Raw genomic sequence first — 20,763 nt, 5'->3', positions numbered from 1 at the left:
ATGCCTTCGCGCTGCTTCTTTTGTTTGTCTTGGGGTGTATGTATTTGTATGATCAGTGATCTTTTTAGAAGCAATGAAAAACATACGACTGTTGTCGTAGTAGAGAATGATAGACGAACTCTCAAATTCTTGAATGAGATTTTCACTCTGCAGCGGAGTGTGCGCTGATATGAAACTTCCTGGCAGATTAAAACTGTGTGCTGGACCGGGACTCCCGAGTTCGAGTCTCGATCCGGTACATAGTTTCAGTCTGCCAGGAAGTTTTACATCAGCACACACTCCGCTGCAGAGTGAAAATCTCGTTCTGGAAACATACCCCAGGCTGTGGCTAACCCTTGTTTCCGCAATATCCTTTCTTTCAGGAGCGCTAATTCTGCAAGGTTCACAGGAGAGCTTCTGTAATGTTTGGAAGGTAGGAGACGAGGAACTGGCGGAAATAAATCCGTGAGGACAGGGCGTGAGTCGTGCTTGGGTAGCTCAGTTGGTAGAGTACTTGCCCGCGAAAGGCAAAGGTCCCGAGTTCGAGTCTCGGTCCGGCACACAGTTTTAATCTGCCAGGAAGTTTCTCAAATTCTTGTTCTGTATCGATTGTGATTACCTCGGTTCCCGTCACATGGCAGCTGCTGCAGTTTGTTTACAAGATGGCGACTAGTGATAAGGGAAAAGTGTTTTGAGTGTCACCAAGTCCATTATCTTAGCACAGCGCCGGTTTAAGACACTCCCTCCAATTACTCTCTTCGCAGACGGTAAACTAAATTGTGGCCGTCGGTTGGTTGTGTAAATTGGTTATGTAAACGGCCAAGCGTAGAACATTCCACAGAAGCTGTGTTGAACAGACAGTGTCTTGGCTACCGCAACTGAGCACGCTTCCAGTGTGGCTGTAACTGCAGTTGAGTGAAGATAATTAGGATCCTGTACTGCAATAGGATTTTGCACAACCTCATTTCCACAAAGAGGTCAAACATTTTTACAGGAACAGCTACCACAGCGATTGATTGGACGCGAGACGGACAGTGAACATATACTTTTATCCTGACCACCATGTTCACTGGTCCGGACACCGTGGGATTTTTTTCGTGTAGGGTGCGTTAAAGATCAAATATACACTCCTGGAAATGGAAAAAAGAACACATTGACACCGGTGTGTCAGACCCACCATACTTCCTCCGGACACTGCGAGAGGGCTGTACAAGCAATGATCACACGCACGGCACAGCGGACACACCAGGAACCGCGGTGTTGGCCGTCGAATGGCGCTAGCTGCGCAGCATTTGTGCACCGCCGCCGTCAGTGTCAGCCAGTTTGCCGTGGCATACGGAGCTCCATCTCAGTCTTTAACACTGGTAGCATGCCGCGACAGCGTGGACGTGAACCGTATGTGCAGTTGACGGACTTTGAGCGAGGGCGTATAGTGGGCATGCGGGAGGCCGGGTGGACGTACCGCCGAATTGCTCAACACGTGGGGCGTGAGGTCGCCACAGTACATCGATGTTGTCGCCAGTGGTCGGCGGAAGGTGCACTTGCCCGTCGACCTGGGACCGGACCGCAGCGACGCATGGATGCACGCCAAGACCGTAGGATCCTACGCAGTGCCGTAGGGGACCGCACCGCCACTTCCCAGCAAATTAGGGACACTGTTGCTCCTGGGGTATCGGCGAGGACCATTCGCAACCGTCTCCATGAAGCTGGGCTACGGTCCCGCAACCCGTTAGGCCGTCTTCCGCTCACGCCCCTACATCGTGCAGCCCGCCTCCAGTGGTGTCGCGACAGGCGTGAATGGAGGGACGAATGGAGACGTGTCGTCTTCAGCGATGAGAGTCGCTTCTGCCTTGGTGCCAATGATGGTCGTATGCGTGTTTGGTGCCGTGCAGGTGAGCGCCACAATCAGGACTGCATACGACCGAGGCACACAGGGCCAACACCCGGCATCATGGTGTGGGGAGCGATCTCCTACACTGGCCGTACACCACTGGTGATCGTCGAGGGGACACTGAATAGTGCACGGTACATCCAAACCGTCATCGAACCCATCGTTCTACCATTCCTAGACCGGCAAGGGAACTTGCTGTTCCAACAGGACAATGCACGTCCGCATGTATCCCATGCCAACCAACGTGCTCTAGAAGGTGTAAGTCAACTACCCTGGCCAGCAAGATCTCCGGATCTGTCCCCCATTGAGCATGTTTGGGACTGGATGAAGCGTCGTCTCACGCGGTCTGCACGTCCAGCACGAACGCTGGTCCAACTGAGGCGCCAGGTGGAAATGGCATGGCAAGCCGTTCCACAGGACTACATCCAGCATCTCTACGATCGTCTCCATGGGAGAATAGGCAGCCTGCATTGCTGCGAAAGGTGGATATACACTGTACTAGTGCCGACATTGTGCATGCTCTGTTGCCTGTGTCTATGTGCCTGTAGTTCTGTCAGTGTGATCATGTGATGTATCTGACCCCAGGAATGTGTCAATAAAGTTTCCCCTTCCTGGGACAATGAATTCACGGTGTTCGTATTTCAATTTCCAGGAGTGTATGTCCTTATTCTACCGGCGAATATTCTGGAAGAATTGTTGTAACGTAGTAGCTCAGTCGAGTCGACTTCCTAGATGTCGCCGCTGACCATACTGAGGTGTGCGTGTGGGAAGAGTTGTACTATTATACATCTGTGTGTCTGCTGACAAAGGGCGCACGTACTGAGCGTTTGTAACGAATGTCAAAAAACTATATCGCAAACTTAGATTTACAGTACACAAAACAACAATATTCATTTCCTTAGTTTAATTGTGCCATTTATTATGAGCCGGAAGCGGTGGCCGAGCGGCTCTAGGGGCTTCAGTCCGGAACCGCGCGACTGCTACGGTCGCAGGTTCGAATCCTGCCTCTGGCATGAATGTGTGTGATGTCCTTAGGTTAGTTAGGTTTAAGTAGTTCTATGTTCTAGGGGACTGATGACCTCAGATCTTAAGTCTCATAGTGCTCAGAGCCATTTGAACCATTTGTTACGTGGTTTCGAAACCACGACAATTAGTTTGAATAATACAAGCAAAATATCCTCCGGTGTTAGCCGCAGGGGCCCTTCCCAATAAAGAAAAGAAAGTATTGTCGTCGTCGCCGTCGCCGTTGTCGTCGTCGTGACTGTTGTTGTGATCTGGAGTCTCAAGGCTGGTATGATGCAGCTCTTCACACTAGTCTATCCATTGCAAACCTCTCCACGTATCAGTCACTACTGCAACCTTCATTCACTTGAACCTGCTTACTTTATTCTATTCGTGCTTCTCCCTTACAACTTTTATCCCCCCACACTTCGCTTCGTCACCAAATAGACTAATATTGATACCTAGATACGTGTTCAATCAATTGATGACTTCTTTTAGTCAAATCGAGCCATATATATCTTTTTCCCCATTTCCGTTCAGTATTTCCACAATAATTATTCGATGTACCTTTCAAACAACAGCGTTCTTCTGTGGCATCTCATTTCTAAAGCTTCTATTCTCTCTGTGTCCAAACTCCTTATCGTCCATGTTTCAGCTTATCTTCCTGCTGTGAGGCAGTATTTTACATTCCCTCTACTTCGGTCATTACCAGAAATTTGCTGCCAAAATAGCCACTCATTTACTACTTTTATCTCTCTTTTCCTGGACTAATTCCCACAGAATCCTCTCATGTGATTCGAATGCACTGCGTTCTCCTGGTTTTATCTTTGTTGATATTCATCTTGTAAGCTCTTTTCAAGAAAATTGGTAATTAGTGCATAACAAATATCAACAATCTGCGGCTGACTTAATGCATTGGCATTTCATATCGTTTCCACTTTACAGAGTTCATGCAGTGACTGTACACTGTACTATATCACGAGACACGTATAGACTTGAAATTTAGTAACTGAAGAGAACAACATGAAATATCAATATGTGCTACTGTAATTGTCTGGAACTCCACGGACATACAATACAACAACATGTGGCAAAGCACAGTTTATCTGCCTTTACTGGTAGCTTCAGTTAGTGACTGGCTACAAAATCATGCAACAGTGCCACAACATTGTCATGCAACATATACGTGCTCATCGTTATCGGAACACTTTCGTCTGCTCGTCAATTCACGTTGAATTTGTCCAGCTATCTAGAATGAGATTTTCACTCTGCAGCGGAGTGTGCACTGAGCAATGTACTTGAGGGCAATATGGTAATGGAAGAGGACGTAGATGAAGATGAGATGGGAGATACGATACTGCGAGAAGAACTGACAAAGCACTTGAAGACCTAAGTCGAAACAAGGCCCTGGGAGCAGACAACATTCCATTATAGCTACTGATAGCCTTGGGAGAGTCAGCCCTGACAAAACTCTACATCTGGTGAGAAAGATGTATGAGACAGGCGAAATACCGTCAGACTTCAAGAAAAATATAATAATTCCAATCCCAAAGAAAGCAGGTGTTGACAGGTGTGAAAATTACGCGACTATCAATTTAATAAGTCATGGCTGCAAAATACTATCACGAATTCTCTACAGGCGAATGGAAAAACTTGTAGAAGCCGACCTCGAGAAGGATCAGTTTGGATTCCGTAGAAATGTTGGAACACGTGAGGTAATATGACCCTTCGACTTATCTTAGAAGATAGGATAAGGAAAGGTAAACCTACGTTTCTAGCATCTATAGACTTAGAGAAAACATTTGACAAAGTTGACTGGAAAACTCTCTTTCAAATTTTGAAGGTGGCAGGTGTCAAATACAGGGAGCGAAAGGCTATTTAAAATTTGTACAGAAGCCAGATGGCAGTTGTAAGATTGTAAGAAGTGAGGTCCATGAAAGGGAAGCAGGGATTGGGAAGGGAGTCAGACAGGATTGTAGCCTCTCCCTAATGTTGTTCAATCTGTATATTGAGCAAGCAGTAAAGGAAACAAAAGAAAACTTCGATTAGGAATTAAAATCCATGGAGTAGAAATAAAAACTTTGAAGTTTGCCGATGACACTGTAATTCTGTCAGAGACAGCAAAGGACCTGGAAGAGCAGCTGAACGGAATGGACAGTGTCTTGAAAGGAGGATATAAGATGAGCGTCAACAAAAGCAAAACGAGGATAATGGAATGTAGTCGAATTAAATCGGGTGATACGGAGCGAATTAGATTAGGTAATGAGACACTCAAAGTAAAAGATGGCTTTTGCGATTTGGGGAGCAAAATAACTGATGATGGTCGAATGAGAGAGGTTATAAAATGTAGACTAGCAGTGGAAAAGAAAGCGTTTCTGAAGAAGAGAAATTTGTTAACATCAAGTATAGACTTAAGTGTCAGGAAGTCTTTTCCGAAAGTATTTGTATGGAATGTAGCCACGTATCTAAATGAAACACGAACGATAAATCCTTTGGACGAGAAGAGAATAGAAGCGTTCGAAATGTTGTGCTACAGAAGATTGCTGAAGATTAGATGGGTAGATCATGTAACTAATCAGGAAATCCTGAACAGAATTGGGGAGAAGAGGAATTTGCGGCACAACTTGACTATAAGAAGGAATCTTGTGGTAGGACATGTTCTGAGGCATCAAGGGATCACCTGTTTAGTATTGGAGGGCAGCGTAGAAGTTAAAAATCATAGAGGAAGGCCAAGAGATGAATACAATAAGCAGATTCAGAAGGACGTAGGTTGCAGTAGTTACTTAGAGATGCAGAAGCTTGCAGAGGATAGAGTAGCATGTAGAGCTGCATCAAACGAGTCTTTTGACTGAATAGCACGACAACAACAACAACAAAAACAACATTTCGTGCAAATAGAATACGGCGTATCCAACTAACGTGCCATCGGCATATAAACACCATTCGACGGTTTCGCAGTACAACACATCTAAGAACTGTTAGACTAGTATCGTCGAATCAAGCGAATGCGAATGATGTATTCCTTCGAAGAATAAGTCAATATGCTTCTCATTTACGGAGAACGCCAACGAAATTCAGTGAGAAATAGAGACATTCACGCTGAAAGACTCACCTTACACCTCGTACATTGAAATATGTGTATGATTAATTGAGAACAAATTGATCCTTAACGCGTCGGACACATATCCGGCAAAGGGATATTATTGATGAGGTAACGGAAATTGGTTTCTTGCCACTGTGGTTATAGATCCTTATGTCAGTTCGCGTCAAATCACAAGGGAATCTGGCGTGAACCAGAGTAGTGTTTTTCGTGTTCTGCCTCACCATAAATATCGTCCTTACTATCCACCAAGAATTAACTGGTACGGATTTTATGTGTCGCATAGAATTCTGCCTATGGGCTCAACTTCAGATTCAGAGTTATGACACATTTATTAATTTTATTTTATTTACTGACGAGGCTACATTTACGAACGATGGAAATGTTAATTTGTATAACAAGCTTTATTGGGCAACTGAAAATCCGTGTTGGCTGCGGAAAGTTGCACACCAAAAACTGTAATCGGTGAATGAGTGGTGTGGGATTCTGGAGGACAGAATTATAGGCCCCTATTTCATCGAAGGAAATCTTAATGACGGGAAGTACAACACATTCCTGCAAGAAACATTAGGTCTGTTAATGGAAGAAATACCTTTAGGAACAAGGAACAGAATGTGGTATCAACACGATGGATGAAACCTTGTGGCAGATTAAAACTGTGTGCCCGACCCAGACTCGAACTCGGGACCTTTGCTTTTCGCGGGCAAGTGCTCTACCATCTGAGCTACCGAAGCACGACTCACGCCCGGTACTCACAGCTTTACTTCAGCCAGAGTGAAAATCTGCAGAGTGAAAATCTGCAGAGTGAAAATCTGCAGAGTGAAAATCTCATTTTGGAAACATCCCCCAGGCTGTGGCTAAGCCCTGTCTCCGCTATGTCCTTCCTTTCAGGAGTGCTAGTTCTGCAAGGTTCGCAGGAGAGCTTCTGTAAAGTTTGGAAGGTAGGAGACGAGATACTGGCAGAGGTAAAGCTGTGAGTACCGGGCGTGAGTCGTGCTTCGGTAGCTCAGATGGTAGAGCACTTGCCCGTGAAAGGCAAAGGTCCCGAGTTCGAGTCTCGGTCGGGCACACAGTTTTAATCTGCCAGGAAGTTTCATATCAGCGCACACTCCGCTGCATAGTGAAAATTTCATTCTGGGAACACGATGGGTGTTCGGTACATTATTTGCTGATGGTCAGAAATGAGTTGCAGACAATTCCCAAATCAGAGGTTGAAAATACCGCTTCAGTTGAAAAGTTCTTTCATTATGACGCGACCGGTTTCTGGCTCTTATAAGCCCATCTTCAGTCTCTGCCTACGAGCGCTAAGGTAGCACACTGCCCCTAGTACACGTCTACCGCAACGCTCTGGGGCTACTGCACCAAGTTACGACACCTGAAGATGGGCTTATAAGAGCCCGAAACCGGTCATCCCATAATAAAAGAACTTTTCAACTGAAGCGGTATTTTCAACCTCTGGTATAATGCTCAGTTGCGGATGTTGCTCCAACCGGATTGTTTGTAATTCCCAAATCGTTGGATTGGACGCGGAGGCATCGCGTGCTGTTCATTGTAAGCGGTGACTCCAGGAGAATTATGGAGGACAAATGTAACGTGGCGCTCCATGAATTTGAAGGTTGGTGTCGAAGTGCCGAATCGTCACTAGCACCTCAAAAAATTACGTACCTCCTTGATACGGAACTGGAAAGAAACCCTAAAATAAAATAAATTAATGTAACTATTAGAAGAAGCGCAGTAACAAGATTTCTGCAAGAACCTGTGTGTCGTATAGAGCTTTCGGTTGTAGCACTGGAGCCCATACTATATAAGCTAGATGTATTTCCGAACGAACGTCTTAACTTTGCATCTAATGTAGAGAAATCAGGCAGACAAGGTACAAACGTGATGGATAAAATTATAGCCGTTGCAAACACACAATTATTCCGATTTCCCTTGAAAACAATCACAGCATACCACCAATCTGTATTGGCATCAGTCGTAGGATGTGGTGCGAGCGTTTGGGCTAACAGATTGCATCTAGCGCCGGCCGAAGTGGCCGTGCGGTTAAAGGCGCTGCAGTCTGGAACCGCAAGACCGCTACGGTCGCAGGTTCGAATCCTGCCTCGGGCATGGATGTTTGTGATGTCATTAGGTTAGTTAGGTTTAACTAGTTCTAAGTTCTAGGGGACTAATGACCTCAGCAGTTGAGTCCCATAGTGCTCAGAGCCATTTGAACCATTTGAATTGCATCTAGCGAAGCCGGCTCCATTGTTGTTGTTGCTGTTGTGGTCTTCAGTCCTGAGACTGGTTTGATGCAGCTCTCCATGCTACTCTATCCTGTGCAAGCTTCTTCATCTCTCAGTACCTACTGCAACCTACACCCTTCTGAATCTGCTTAGTGTATTCATCTCTTGGTCTCCCTCTACCATTTTTACCCTCCACGCTGCCCTCCAATGCTAAATTTGTGATCCCTTGATGCCTCAAAACATGTCCTACCAACCGATCCCTTCTTCTAGTCAAGTTGTGCCACAAACTTCTCTTCTCCCCAATCCTATTCAATACTTCCTCATTAGTTACGTGATCTACCCACCTTATCTTCAGCATTCTTCTGTAGCACCACATTTCGAAAGCTTCTATTCTCTTCTTGTCCAAACTGGTTATCGTCCGTGTTTCACATCCATACATGGCTACAATCCATACAAATACTTTCAGAAACGACTTCCTGACACTTAAATCTATACTCGATGTTAACAAATTTCTCTTCTTCAGAAACGATTTCCTTGCCATTGCCAGTCTACATTTTATATCCTCTCTACTTCGACCATCATCAGTTATTTTACTCCCTAAATAGCAAAACTCCTTTACTACTTTAAGTGTCTCATTTCCTAATATAATCCCCTCAGCATCACCCGATTTAATTTGACTACATTCCATTATCCTCGTTTTGCTTGATGTTCATCTTATATCCTCCTTTCAAGAACCTGTCCATTCCTTTCAACTGCTCTTCCAAGTCCTTTGCTGTCTCTGACAGAATTACAATGTCATCGGCGAACCTCAAAGTTTTTACTTCTTCTCCATGAATTTTAATACCTACTCCGAATTTTTCTTTTGTTTCCTTTACTGCTTGCTCAATATACAGATTGAATAACAATGGGGGGAGGCTACAACCCTGTCTCACTCCTTTCCCAACCACTGCTTCCCTTTCATGCCCCTCGACTCTTATAACTGCCATCTGGTTTCTGTACAAATTGTAAATAGCCTTTCGCTCCCTGTATTTTACCCCTGCCACCTTCAGAATTTGAAAGAGAGTATTCCAGTTAACGTTGTCAAAAGCTTTCTCTAAGTCTACAAGTGCTAGAAACGTAGGTTTGCCTTTTCTTAATCTTTCTTCTAAGATAAGTCGTAAGGTTAGTATTGCCTCACGTGTTCCAACATTTCTACGGAATCCAAACTGATCTTCCCCGAGGTCCGCTTCTACCAGTTTTTCCATTCGTCTGTAAAGAATTCGCGTTAGTATTTTGCAGCTGTGACTTATTAAACTGATAGTTCGGTAATTTTCACATGTGTCAACACCTGTCCATTAGTGAGAAGAATTCAGCGAGGAGTGCTACGGGCACCTGCTGCACTACCCTGAATGATACCTTGTTAGTGTATCGAGGAATATCCTCAATGGACTTGGAAATAGGATAACGAGGGCCCTTTACTGGTTACAGAAACGCCATGAAACCGAAGTACGAAGGATGGTTGAAAGTGAGGCCAGTAAGAGGAAGTTAGTAAAAGGTAGCGTATTACAGCTCTGGCAAAATGAATAGGACACTTCAGGCACAGGCAGGAGAACATAAGAACTTCTCCCCTAACATCAATGGGAGACTAAAAGTGAGACTTATTAATAAGTCGCATGGACTAAAAAATTAACTGAACTGTCATGGCCCTTATGACACGAATCTATAGAAAATAAAAAGACAGATCAATGATAGCTGCGCCTTCGGCAGTGTGGGGCAGAACACACATTGTGGGAATGCGCGCTCTACGAAGTTGCGGATGTTGGATCCGAAAGCAGCACTGAGGAGAGACGACCAACGAATGAAATTGCTTCTCGAGAATATTACACTGCGTCGGTGAAAGTTATCATGGAAGTGTGGACTCCGAGACGTAACAGTGAGTAATGGAACTGCTCGTTGTAGTGGAACTTCGCTTACTGAAGTGCTGCTCGACGCCCAAGGAATCCAGCAGATGACTGCAATTGACTGCGGTAGTATGAGGGCAGATCCAGTAGCGCAAACAACAATTTCCATCTTAAATGCAACAAAATAATTTTAAAAGGAACAGGATAGATTCTGTAGTGCTAACAGTAGTATTAATAGTTAAGGGTTTTATCGTAGTTTTGTAGTTGTAAAAGTAGTTGTAGAATAAAAAATTAATTATCAGGTAAACATTTAATATATAAAGTTATTAATATAGAAGAAAAAGTTATTTGTATGGCCTATTTTAGTTTTTCAGATAACAGGCTGTATTGTGAAGAATAAATAAACAAATAATAAGTTTAAGGTTTAGGAAGTCTTTTATGGAGGTATTTGTCTGGATTGTAGCCTTGTATAGTAGTGAAACAAGGACGAGAGGCAATTCAGGCAAGAAATGTGGTGCTACAGAAGAAAGCTGATGATTATATAGGTAGTTAGAATAACAAACGAGGAAGTACTGAATCGAATTGGGGAAAAATCTGTTTATGGCACACCTTGGCTAAAAGATTGGATCAGTTAATAGGACACATTTTGAGGCATCAAGGAATTGTCAATTTGGTAATGGAAGGGAGGGTGGTTACGTGGAAAGTGTAGAGGGAGAATTTGACGTCAATACAGTAAGCAAGTTCCGAAGGATGTAGGTTGAGGAGGTTATGCAGAGCCAAAAAGGTTAGCAGAAGACATACTAGCGTACAGAGCTACATCAAACCAGTCTTCAGACTTGAAATTCAAACAACAACAACAACAACGACAACAACTAAAATGCGATATGAAATGAAATAAACATGAAGCATTAGGGAAAGCAAACTGAAGGCTTAGTTTTTTTCGACGGGTATAAGCATGCTGCATCAGTAAAAGAAACAGGGTGCAACGCGCCAGTTCTAGAATACTGTTCCAGTGTTTGGAGTCCTCATCAAGTAAGCTCGACAACAGACATCCAAAGAATGCTGAGACGCGATGTTAGAAACGTAACAGGTTGTTGTAGCCCATAAGAATATACACTCCTGGAAATTGAAATAAGAACACCGTGAATTCATTGTCCCAGGAAGGGGAAACTTTATTGACACATTCCTGGGGTCAGATACATCACATGATCACACTGACAGAACCACAGGCACATAGACACAGGCAACAGAGCATGCACAATGTCGGCACTAGTACAGTGTATATCCACCTTTCGCAGCAATGCAGGCTGCTATTCTCCCATGGAGACGATCGTAGAGATGCTGGATGTAGTCCTGTGGAACGGCTTGCCATGCCATTTCCACCTGGCGCCTCAGTTGGACCAGCGTTCGTGCTGGACGTGCAGACCGCGTGAGACGACGCTTCATCCAGTCCCAAACATGCTCAATGGGGGACAGATCCGGAGATCTTGCTGGACAGGGTAGTTGACTTACACCTTCTAGAGCACGTTGGGTGGCACGGGATACATGCGGACGTGCATTGTCCTGTTGGAACAGCAAGTTCCCTTGCCGGTCTAGGAATGGTAGAACGATGGGTTCGATGACGGTTTGGATGTACCGTGCACTATTCAGTGTCCCCTCGACGATCACCAGTGGTGTACGGCCAGTGTAGGAGGTCGCTCCCCACACCATGATGCCGGGTGTTGGCCCTGTGTGCCTCGGTCGTATGCAGTCCTGATTGTGGCGCTCACCTGCACGGCGCCAAACACGCATACGACCATCATTGGCACCAAGGCAGAAGCGACTCTCATCGCTGAAGACGACACGTCTCCATTCGTCCCTCCATTCACGCCTGTCGCGACACCACTGGAGGCGGGCTGCACGATGTTGGGGCGTGAGCGGAAGACGGCCTAACGGTGTGCGGGACCGTAGCCCAGCTTCATGGAGACGGTTGCGAATGGTCCTCGCCGATACCCCAGGAGCAACAGTGTCCCTAATTTGCTGGGAAGTGGCGGTGCGGTCCCCTACGGCACTGCGTAGGATCCTACGGTCTTGGCGTGCATCCGTGCGTCGCTGCGGTCCGGTCCCAGGTCGACGGGCACGTGCACCTTCCGCCGACCACTGGCGACAACATCGATGTACTGTGGAGACCTCACGCCCCACGTGTTGAGCAATTCGGCGGTACGTCCACCCGGCCTCCCGCATGCCCACTATACGCCCTCGCTCAAAGTCCGTCAACTGCACATACGGTTCACGTCCACGCTGTCGCGGCATGCTACCAGTGTTAAAGACTGCGATGGAGCTCCGTATGCCACGGCAAACTGGCTGACACTGACGGCGGCGGTGCACAAATGCTGCGCAGCTAGCGCCATTCGACGGCCAACACCGCGGTTCCTGGTGTGTCCGCTGTGCCGTGCGTGTGATCATTGCTTGTACAGCCCTCTCGCAGTGTCCGGAGCAAGTATGGTGGGTCTGACACACCGGTGTCAATGTGTTCTTTTTTCCATTTCCAGGAGTGTATAATGGAAAGCCAGGTCGGTAAATTCAGAAGAGCCTGTTTCGAAGACGGTTGTGCTACCACTGTGCTGCCAATAACGTACTGGTTTATCTCACGTAAAATGGGAATAAAATAAGAGAGATTAGCAGAAAACAGAGCCATAAAGATATTCGTTTTTCCCTCGCTCAGTAGGCAAAGAAAAAAAGGAAAGAAAACCGAGAATAATGGTACGATGTATACTCCACCATGCAGTGCACAACAGATATTTTTGAGAGAGTGTAACAAACTTGTACACTTCGTTGCAATACATGCATCGACACTTGCTTCAATTTAAACACTTTCTATGAGCTTCAATTGTCGCTGTTCGTTGCTATTAAGTTGTTTATGGTAATAAAAAAATATATATATATAAATTTCCGATCATTATTTCCTTGCCTCATGCGTACTCAGTAACTTCAACTATGCTCTAAGGTAACAAAACACACGGGATACCTCCTAATACCGAGCCGGATCTCCTTTTGTCCGGTGTGGCACGGTCTCAACGTGGCAAGGAATCGACAAGTCGTTGAAAGTCCCCAGCAGAAATACTGAGCCATGCATCCTTTATAGCAGTCCATAATTACGAAAGTGCTGCCGGTTCAGGAATTTGTGCTGAAACCGACCTCTTGATTATTTGCCATAAATGTTCGATGGGATTCATGTCGGGCGTTCTGGGTGGCCAAATCATTCGCTCGAATCGTCCAGAATGTTCTGCAAACCAATGGCAAACAGGCGTGGCCCGGTGACGGGGCGCACTGTCATCTACAAAATTCCATAGTTGTTTTTAGAACATGAAGTCCATGAATGGCTGCAGGGGGTCCCCAAGTAGCCGAATATAACCATTTACTGTCAATAATCGGTTCAGTTGGACGAGAAGACACTGTAAATTCCACGTAAACATAGCCCACACCACTATGGAGCCACCATCAGCTTGCACAGTGACTTGTTGACAACTTGAGTCCATGACTTCTTGGGGGTACGCCACACTCAAACCCTGCCATCAGCTCTTACCAACTGAAATTGGGAGTCATCTGTTCAGGCCACGGTTTTACAGTTGTCTAGGGTCCAACCGATAAGGTAACGAACCTAGCAGAGACCCTGCAGGCGATGTTGTGCTGTTAGCAAAGGCACTCGCGTCGGTCGTTTGCTGTCATAGCCTACTAACACCACAATTCGTAGCACTGTCCCAGCGGATACGTTCGTCGTACGTCCAACATTTATTTCTGCGGTTATTTCACGCAGTGTTGGATGTCTGTTAGTACTGACAACTCTACGCCACGCCGCTGCTCTCCGTCGTTAAGTGAAGGCCGTCGGCCACCGGGTTGTCCGTGGTGAGAGGTCATGCTTGAAATTCGGCATTCTCGCTCCACAGTTGACACTGTGGCTCTCGGTATATTGAATTCCCCAATGATTTTCGAAATGTCAAGCTACATCTACCACTCCCCTTTCAACGTCTGTTAATTCCCATCAGGCGGCCAGAATAATGTCGGAAACGTTTTCACATGAATCATCTGTGTACAAACGGCAGCACCGCCAATACACTGCAATTTATATCTTGTGTGTGCGATACTACGGCAATCTGTATAAGTTGACATCGCTATGATATGACTTTAGTCACCTCAGTGTACGTTGATTTTTGACCCTAACCGTTAGGGAGATTCTGCATATGCAGCTAAACTAATGCACGACAGCTGGTCTCCGCTCTCCAACAAATTACACACACACACACACACACACACACACACACACACACACACACAAAAGTCGTGGAGAGTCAATTTGTAACGCCGGAAATGCATATCCTCCTATTTCCATCTATTGTACCATGATTTTTTCCTTATTTTGTTACCTGAAGATATAACATTTATGTGTCTTTATATATTGTAATTGTTTTAATATATATATATATATATATATATATATATATATATATATATATATATGCATTTATGTCGATGTATAATTGGTTTGTTTCGTAAATATGCTATCGAACGAATACATCGATAGGTCGTGTGAAGAACGGAAGTGTGTAGGATCTTTGGTAGTGTTAACTCTGCGCGGGCAGCAAGAGAGAGTCTGGTTGGAGTAGTGCGATTGAGCAGGTGTGTTGTGTGACGCTCCCGCAAGTTGCTGGGCTTTCGGGGTTTGGCAGCATGTAATTGCGATCGACTGGCTATGGTAGTTTCTAGCACGGTGTCGCGGACGGGAAGCATTAGCTGGCACACATCAAGAGCCCGTTTCCCCTGGTGACCGTGTCGAGAAGAAGGCGCGCCAGCATCCAGCTTCTGCAACGGCGACGGCCGACAATGAGTGACTGTCGCCACCTCCTCGATCGGCGACTTCAAACCTTCAATCAACCAACAAGGAAGACTAAAAGCACGTAAAGTTTCAGAACTGTATGGCAGACCTCAGCTTTTCAAACTGTTCAAATCACGAAATTACAGCAACGTAGCATGAACCTTTGTTGCTCATTGTCCCAATTGCATTGCCAAGCAGGGTCCCTTCCTTTTCCGAAATGAACCCGAGTGTCGTTGAAATTCAAACGCCAGCATTAAAGCATTATAATTCGATTTCACTGCTTTAATTTCAAAGTTCAGTTGAAGTATTCATAGTTGGCTACAATATTTAGATTACACAAGCACAAATTAAGAGTGCGAGTTTTGTTACAGTATTTTAGCTTACCTGTGACTGCAGCTCAGCTTGGTACGTACAAAATTTTACTATTGTTAATTGTTCAGAATCATTTAATTCAAGTTCAAAGTTAAATCTCTTATTTCTAAATTGCGTAGAGTCAAGTTGCTTTTGAAATGATTGTTGAGGTAGTCCAAGACTAACCGTATTTTACTGAATTTCGATGTGCTTCAGAAAGAAAGCTCACTATTAACTTCAGTCACTAAATTAACTTTCGATTTTCCGGTTTTATTAATTCTTTTGCTAAGTTAAGTCAGAGTGTAGCGAAATTTATTACTTCTGACAAACTTTCAGTTTTCACACTACACGTGTCAACCTTCAGTTGCCACGCTTCTAGTGCTAATTATATGTGTAATAACCTTTCTTTTTCAGTTACTATAGTAATTGTCCTTAGGATTGGCGACCGTAATTTCCCCCAAATCTCAAATATCTAATTACCGCTGGTTAATTGTTAACGTAACGGCCGCACATTTACTTTCTTTATTTTCTTTACCCCTTTTCAAAATTAATTTCCACCAGTTTCATTTGCATTTTTCCTTTCATTTAGATGTAACCCTTTCCTCCCTCTTTACCGACAGATTAACTTCGGTGACGATTGCTTTCCCAAATTTCCATTAGGTACACGCGGTTTAATTTTTCACTGTCATTAAGGTCGATAAGTGAGGGGGAGGTTACAAATTTACGCTCCTGATGTTACTGTTGTACTGTATATGACCTTTAATGATATATCTGGGAACTGATTGGTGAGCTCGATAACATTCATAGTAAATAATAGTTTTTGCTAGTATAGAAATAATGTTTAATATTATCTCAATTGAAATCAAAGCATTTGGTTGACCATGTTTCCAACCCTTTTATTCGCTTAGAAAATAAATCTGGTCCAAAGGAATTAAACACTTCAGAAGTCAGTTAAATTGATTCGACGATAATTTTTCCTCTCCAAGCCAATTTTCATTTTTTTACGAGTTCAGAAATCAAAAAACTCGTATGCAGCAAACTCTGTGAGCAGTGACGTCCGTAACAGGAGGCAGTCTCTATCTTGCTCTCTTGGACGTGGTCAGACTGCTGACACTCTGACAGTCCCGTACACAGAGCGGTTTTTGCATTTCCGTCGTGAACTTTCACGTTGGCCAACTCACCGTTACGACCGCAATTTTGCCTGCGCGTGTGCTGGCGGATCCTTCCTTTTTTTACAACCTCGTAACGCCGCCAGTAATGGAAACAAGAATGAAGAAAAATCAAAACACGTTCATAGAATTTGTAGACCAGGAAAAAGATTTCGACACTGTGAAATGTTCTAAATTCTCAGACAAGTAGCTGAAGAGAAATACAGGTAATATGCAACATGTACAAAAAGCAAGAGGACAAAATAAGCCTGGAAGTCCAAGAACGAGGTGGTCGGATTAAAAACGTGAGACAGGCATGCCCTGCTGTTCAATCTATATATCGACGAAGTAATGACAGGAATAAAAGAGAGCTTCAAGAATGGATTTAAATTTGGGGCGAAACGGTACTAAAAAACTCGGATAGATTTGTTGGAACTCAACGCCCTTCTGTTAGAATTTAATTTACCGTAGTGGATCCTGTGCTATGTTCCAATGCTATGAATCTTTGGACGAGGAACTTCGAAGCCATTGCAACACCACAAAGAGAACAGACGAAGTGTAAAAGTGGCGCAGGACTCAAGAGGATATTGATCTTGTGCATGAAGCTTTACAAGGGAGTCTGTGAAAATCAGCTAGATGGTACGTCACAGAGCTTGGTGTCGGCAGTCAGTCAGTGAGAACAATTTTGGAGAATGAACTACACGACTATCCAGGCAAGGCGCAGATTGTGCAAGCCCTCCAAAGTCACAATAACTGCATACGTTTTAGCCCTCAGACAATGTGTGTGAAATGAAGAACGCAGTATGATTGACGCCATAATTATATAATACCCTTGAAGGCAAACTATTTATGTCCATTTGTGTACACTATGCAGTGCCACGACCCAGTCTTTCGACAGAAAACCTTTAGCCTTTAACAAAAGTAAGCATAATAATAGAACCCAGAATGTTGTCCTCGACGGCGAGTGTTCATCAGAGACATCGTCAGGAGTGCCCAAAGGAAGTGTGATAGAACCACTGTTGTTCTCTATACACAAAGGACGTTCAAAAAGTTTTGCACAGTCGTCCCTAACTTTTTTATTTTTTGCAGGAGGAGAATGAAATTTTTGTGAACATACTTGGAACATTTGGCTATAAGTTGGTACATAAAAGTATTTTCTCTTATTTACAGGTGAGCCATAATGGACCGTGAAGTAGATGTCAGGTTGCGACAACGGTTAGTGATGGAGTTCCTCTTCAAGACCGGCGATTACTCTGCCACATCGATTCACAGGAAGTTGCTCCCTGTTTATGGGGAGTACACAGTGGATCGCAGCAGTATCCAGCGGTGGTTGCAGAGGTTTAAAGAAGGTAATTTCTCTCTACTGGACAATCCACGATGCGGTGGACCATCGTCGGCAGTAAGTTATGTGAATAAATTGATCAAATCACCCAAAATGACAGATGTGTGACAACACGACAACTGCGACGTGCAATCAAGACCCACAGACCACAGCTTCATGGTCAGCTCATCACACTTCACCATGACAATGCCAAACCCCATAAAGCCATTATTACGCGGGAGGAAATCAGGAAAATGGGTTGGAAAATTGTTCGTCATCCTCTCTACAGTCCGGACTTGGCTCCGCCTGATTTTTACTTCTTTGGTCGTCTGAAGGCCCACCTGCGAGGTAAGACATTTGTTAGTGAGAAAGACATTTCCTGTGTCAAGAGATGGTGTAAAAATCAATTCCCAGAATTTTACCACAGTGCATTTACATCATGGAAAGAACGTTGGGCCAGATGCGTCACAACTAATGTAGGCTACATTGAGTAGGCTCAATGTATAGCTAAATGTTCACAAAAAATTTCATTCTCCTCCTGCAAAATATAAAAAAATTAGAGACGCATGTGCAAACCTTTTTGAACGCCCTTTGAACATAAATTTATGAGTACTTCTTTATGGCTTCGTCACTGGCGCTTGCGCTCATGACAAAGCGCTCTTTACATAGACACGTTCCATTTTCTCCAGACTGGAGACAGAGATATCCTTCAAAGTTTAAGGAATAATTTAATATGTTATCTACATTTCACGACTCAGCAACATATGACGTAACATGCACCAAACCCAAATGCAACCCTCATTTCCCACTGCAAATTTTGAGAGTTTCTTACAGTGCTTTACCTAATATGGAAATATCGCAATAACTATGATCACCAGTGATGTGATAGGCAGTTCATCATGAAGCTGATGAAGTAAGATGTGTGAGAATCAGAGTTTATTGACAAATAGTTTCTTTAAAATTGTTTGAGAAAGATCGCAGACTGGCCGGTTTTCACGGCTTGCAGTTCACGCTGACTGGGATGCTTGAGCCCCGAGTAGGGATAGAACTATCATACTCTGGTGGCACGTTCAGCACACGCTGACAACTACGCTTCCGTCGACTCGCTCCTTACTGAACTGTCAAAAGTCGCAACTAATTTTCAGCGTACTATACAGGGTGATTCACAAAGACAGGCAAATACTTTAATACGTTATTCTACAAGTAAAACTAAAGGAAAAAGTACATATAAACATAGGTCCGCAAATGCTTAGTTACGGAGTTACGGCTAATAAAAGATTTTGCTTCAAATATAGCCTTCGCTAATATGCAGCCATCGCAAAACTGTACGAGGTTAAATTAAAGCACTATCTCCATTCATTTTATTGTTATTGGTCTGATGAATGCAATAAAACATGTCCCAGACGTGTATCTGGAGTAGTTTTCCAGAACATCCAGAGAAGCAAAGATTATTATACAAGTAAATTTGTTTACTTTCCACTAAGAATGTAGTAACGTTTATGTCACTGTTGGCAACCGTTAGTGAGTTGTTTCAGTCGTTTCCTAACCTTGAAACGAGTTAGTTTTCTGTATTGTTCAGTGAAAGAACATATTAACAACAGTGTATGTAAGTGCAACCTCATAGTAACCGTTGCAGTTTGCAGAACGTCTGACACATTCATACAGTTTCAGTTAACGTCATTACCGTCATTTTTCCAAAATTAAATTCTCTACAACATCTGTTGAAAACTCTGTGCAGTTGTCTGGAATTTAAAAAACAAATTGGGCCAGTAGTTAATAAATTAATTTTACAAAAATTACCTCTTCGCTTCCCTTGATGTTCTGGAAAACTACTGCAGATACGTCCGCCTCTGGTGGCTGAGTGCTGAGCGCGACGGAATGTCATTCCTAACGGCCCGGGTTCGATTCCCAGCTGGGTCAGAGATTTTCTCCGCTCAGGGTCTGGATGTTGTGTTGTCCTTATAATCATCATTTCAACCCCATCGACAGGCAAGTCGTCGAAGTGGCGGCAACTCGAAAGACTTGCACCAGGCGCAGGGTCTACCCGTCGGGAGGCCTTAGCCACACGGCATTATTATACTACAGATACACGTCTGTGACACGTTTTTTATTAGATTCACCAGATAAATGACAACAGAAATAAATGAAAATTGTGCTTTACTTTAACCTCTTACAGTTTTGCGATGGCTTCATATTAGCGAAGTTGCTAAATTTCAGGCCAAATCTTCTACTAGCCGTAACTTCGTAACTAAACATTTGCGGAGCTATGTTTGTATGAACTTTTTCCTTTAGTTTTTACTTGTAGAATAACAATTTAAAATATTTGGATGTCTTCGTGAACCACCCTTTCACAGCTTTCTGGGGTCAGGTACCACGACATCTATTTTTCTGGCAGAGGTGAAGTAAGCTAATAATCGTGCCTACCGAGGTACCAAATGACGTTCAAGTCGTGACGGCGCCCTCATCCGACGCTATCTGTATGGGTAGGTGTGGGAACTGCTCCGGACGTCGAGTTCCGCAAGCCATCTTACTTATAGACGGATAGACGGCGGCCACGGCCCTTGCTGCCCGACCCCTGTGCCCGAGTAGGCCGCGCGGGCCCTGCAGCCTTGCTCCTTGACTTCTGCGCCGACCGGGAAGCACGAGGGGAAAGGTGGCGCGGTAGTGGGGGTGGCACGAGTTGTAGCAGCAGGAGGAGTAGGAGCAGGAGCAGGAGTAGGAGTAGGTGGGTCAGTGGGTGGGGGGGGGGGGGTTCGCGAGGGGCGGGGAGGGGGGACACGTTTCGGCGCGGCGCGGCGCAGCGGCCGGCCCTGTATGCAGTCGCACCGCGTCTTCCGAGCCGGCGACACCACCTGTGCTGTGCTTTCGCTCTCGTCTGTCTGTCTGTCACTCTACCTGCCGCTGCCGCCGTTGTTTGTGTGTCCGCTGCCACGTGCGAACTCTCCGCGTCCTCTGCCAGACCGCCACGTGCCCGCCCAGAGGTTGCTGTCGGGAATCGCGTCCCCTTCTGCACG

General features: G+C 44.7%; 1 protein-coding gene across 1 annotated transcript in view; it reads left to right on the top strand.

Annotated features, from left to right (window-relative positions):
- The first annotated feature begins 20,563 nt into the window (after positions 1 to 20,563).
- Positions 20,564 to 20,763, top strand: part of LOC126195482 (uncharacterized) — a 362,622-nt gene continuing 362,422 nt past the window's right edge. The window contains exon 1 of the mRNA XM_049934111.1: positions 20,564 to 20,762. Within this exon, the coding sequence (XP_049790068.1) occupies positions 20,564 to 20,762 (199 nt within the window). The remainder of the gene's footprint in view (position 20,763) is intronic.

This window comes from Schistocerca nitens, chromosome 7 (assembly GCF_023898315.1).
Source record: "Schistocerca nitens isolate TAMUIC-IGC-003100 chromosome 7, iqSchNite1.1, whole genome shotgun sequence".
Taxonomy (NCBI): domain Eukaryota; kingdom Metazoa; phylum Arthropoda; class Insecta; order Orthoptera; family Acrididae; genus Schistocerca; species Schistocerca nitens.
Note: the sequence above shows the minus strand (reverse complement) of the source record. Positions and strands in the feature narration are given on the sequence as shown.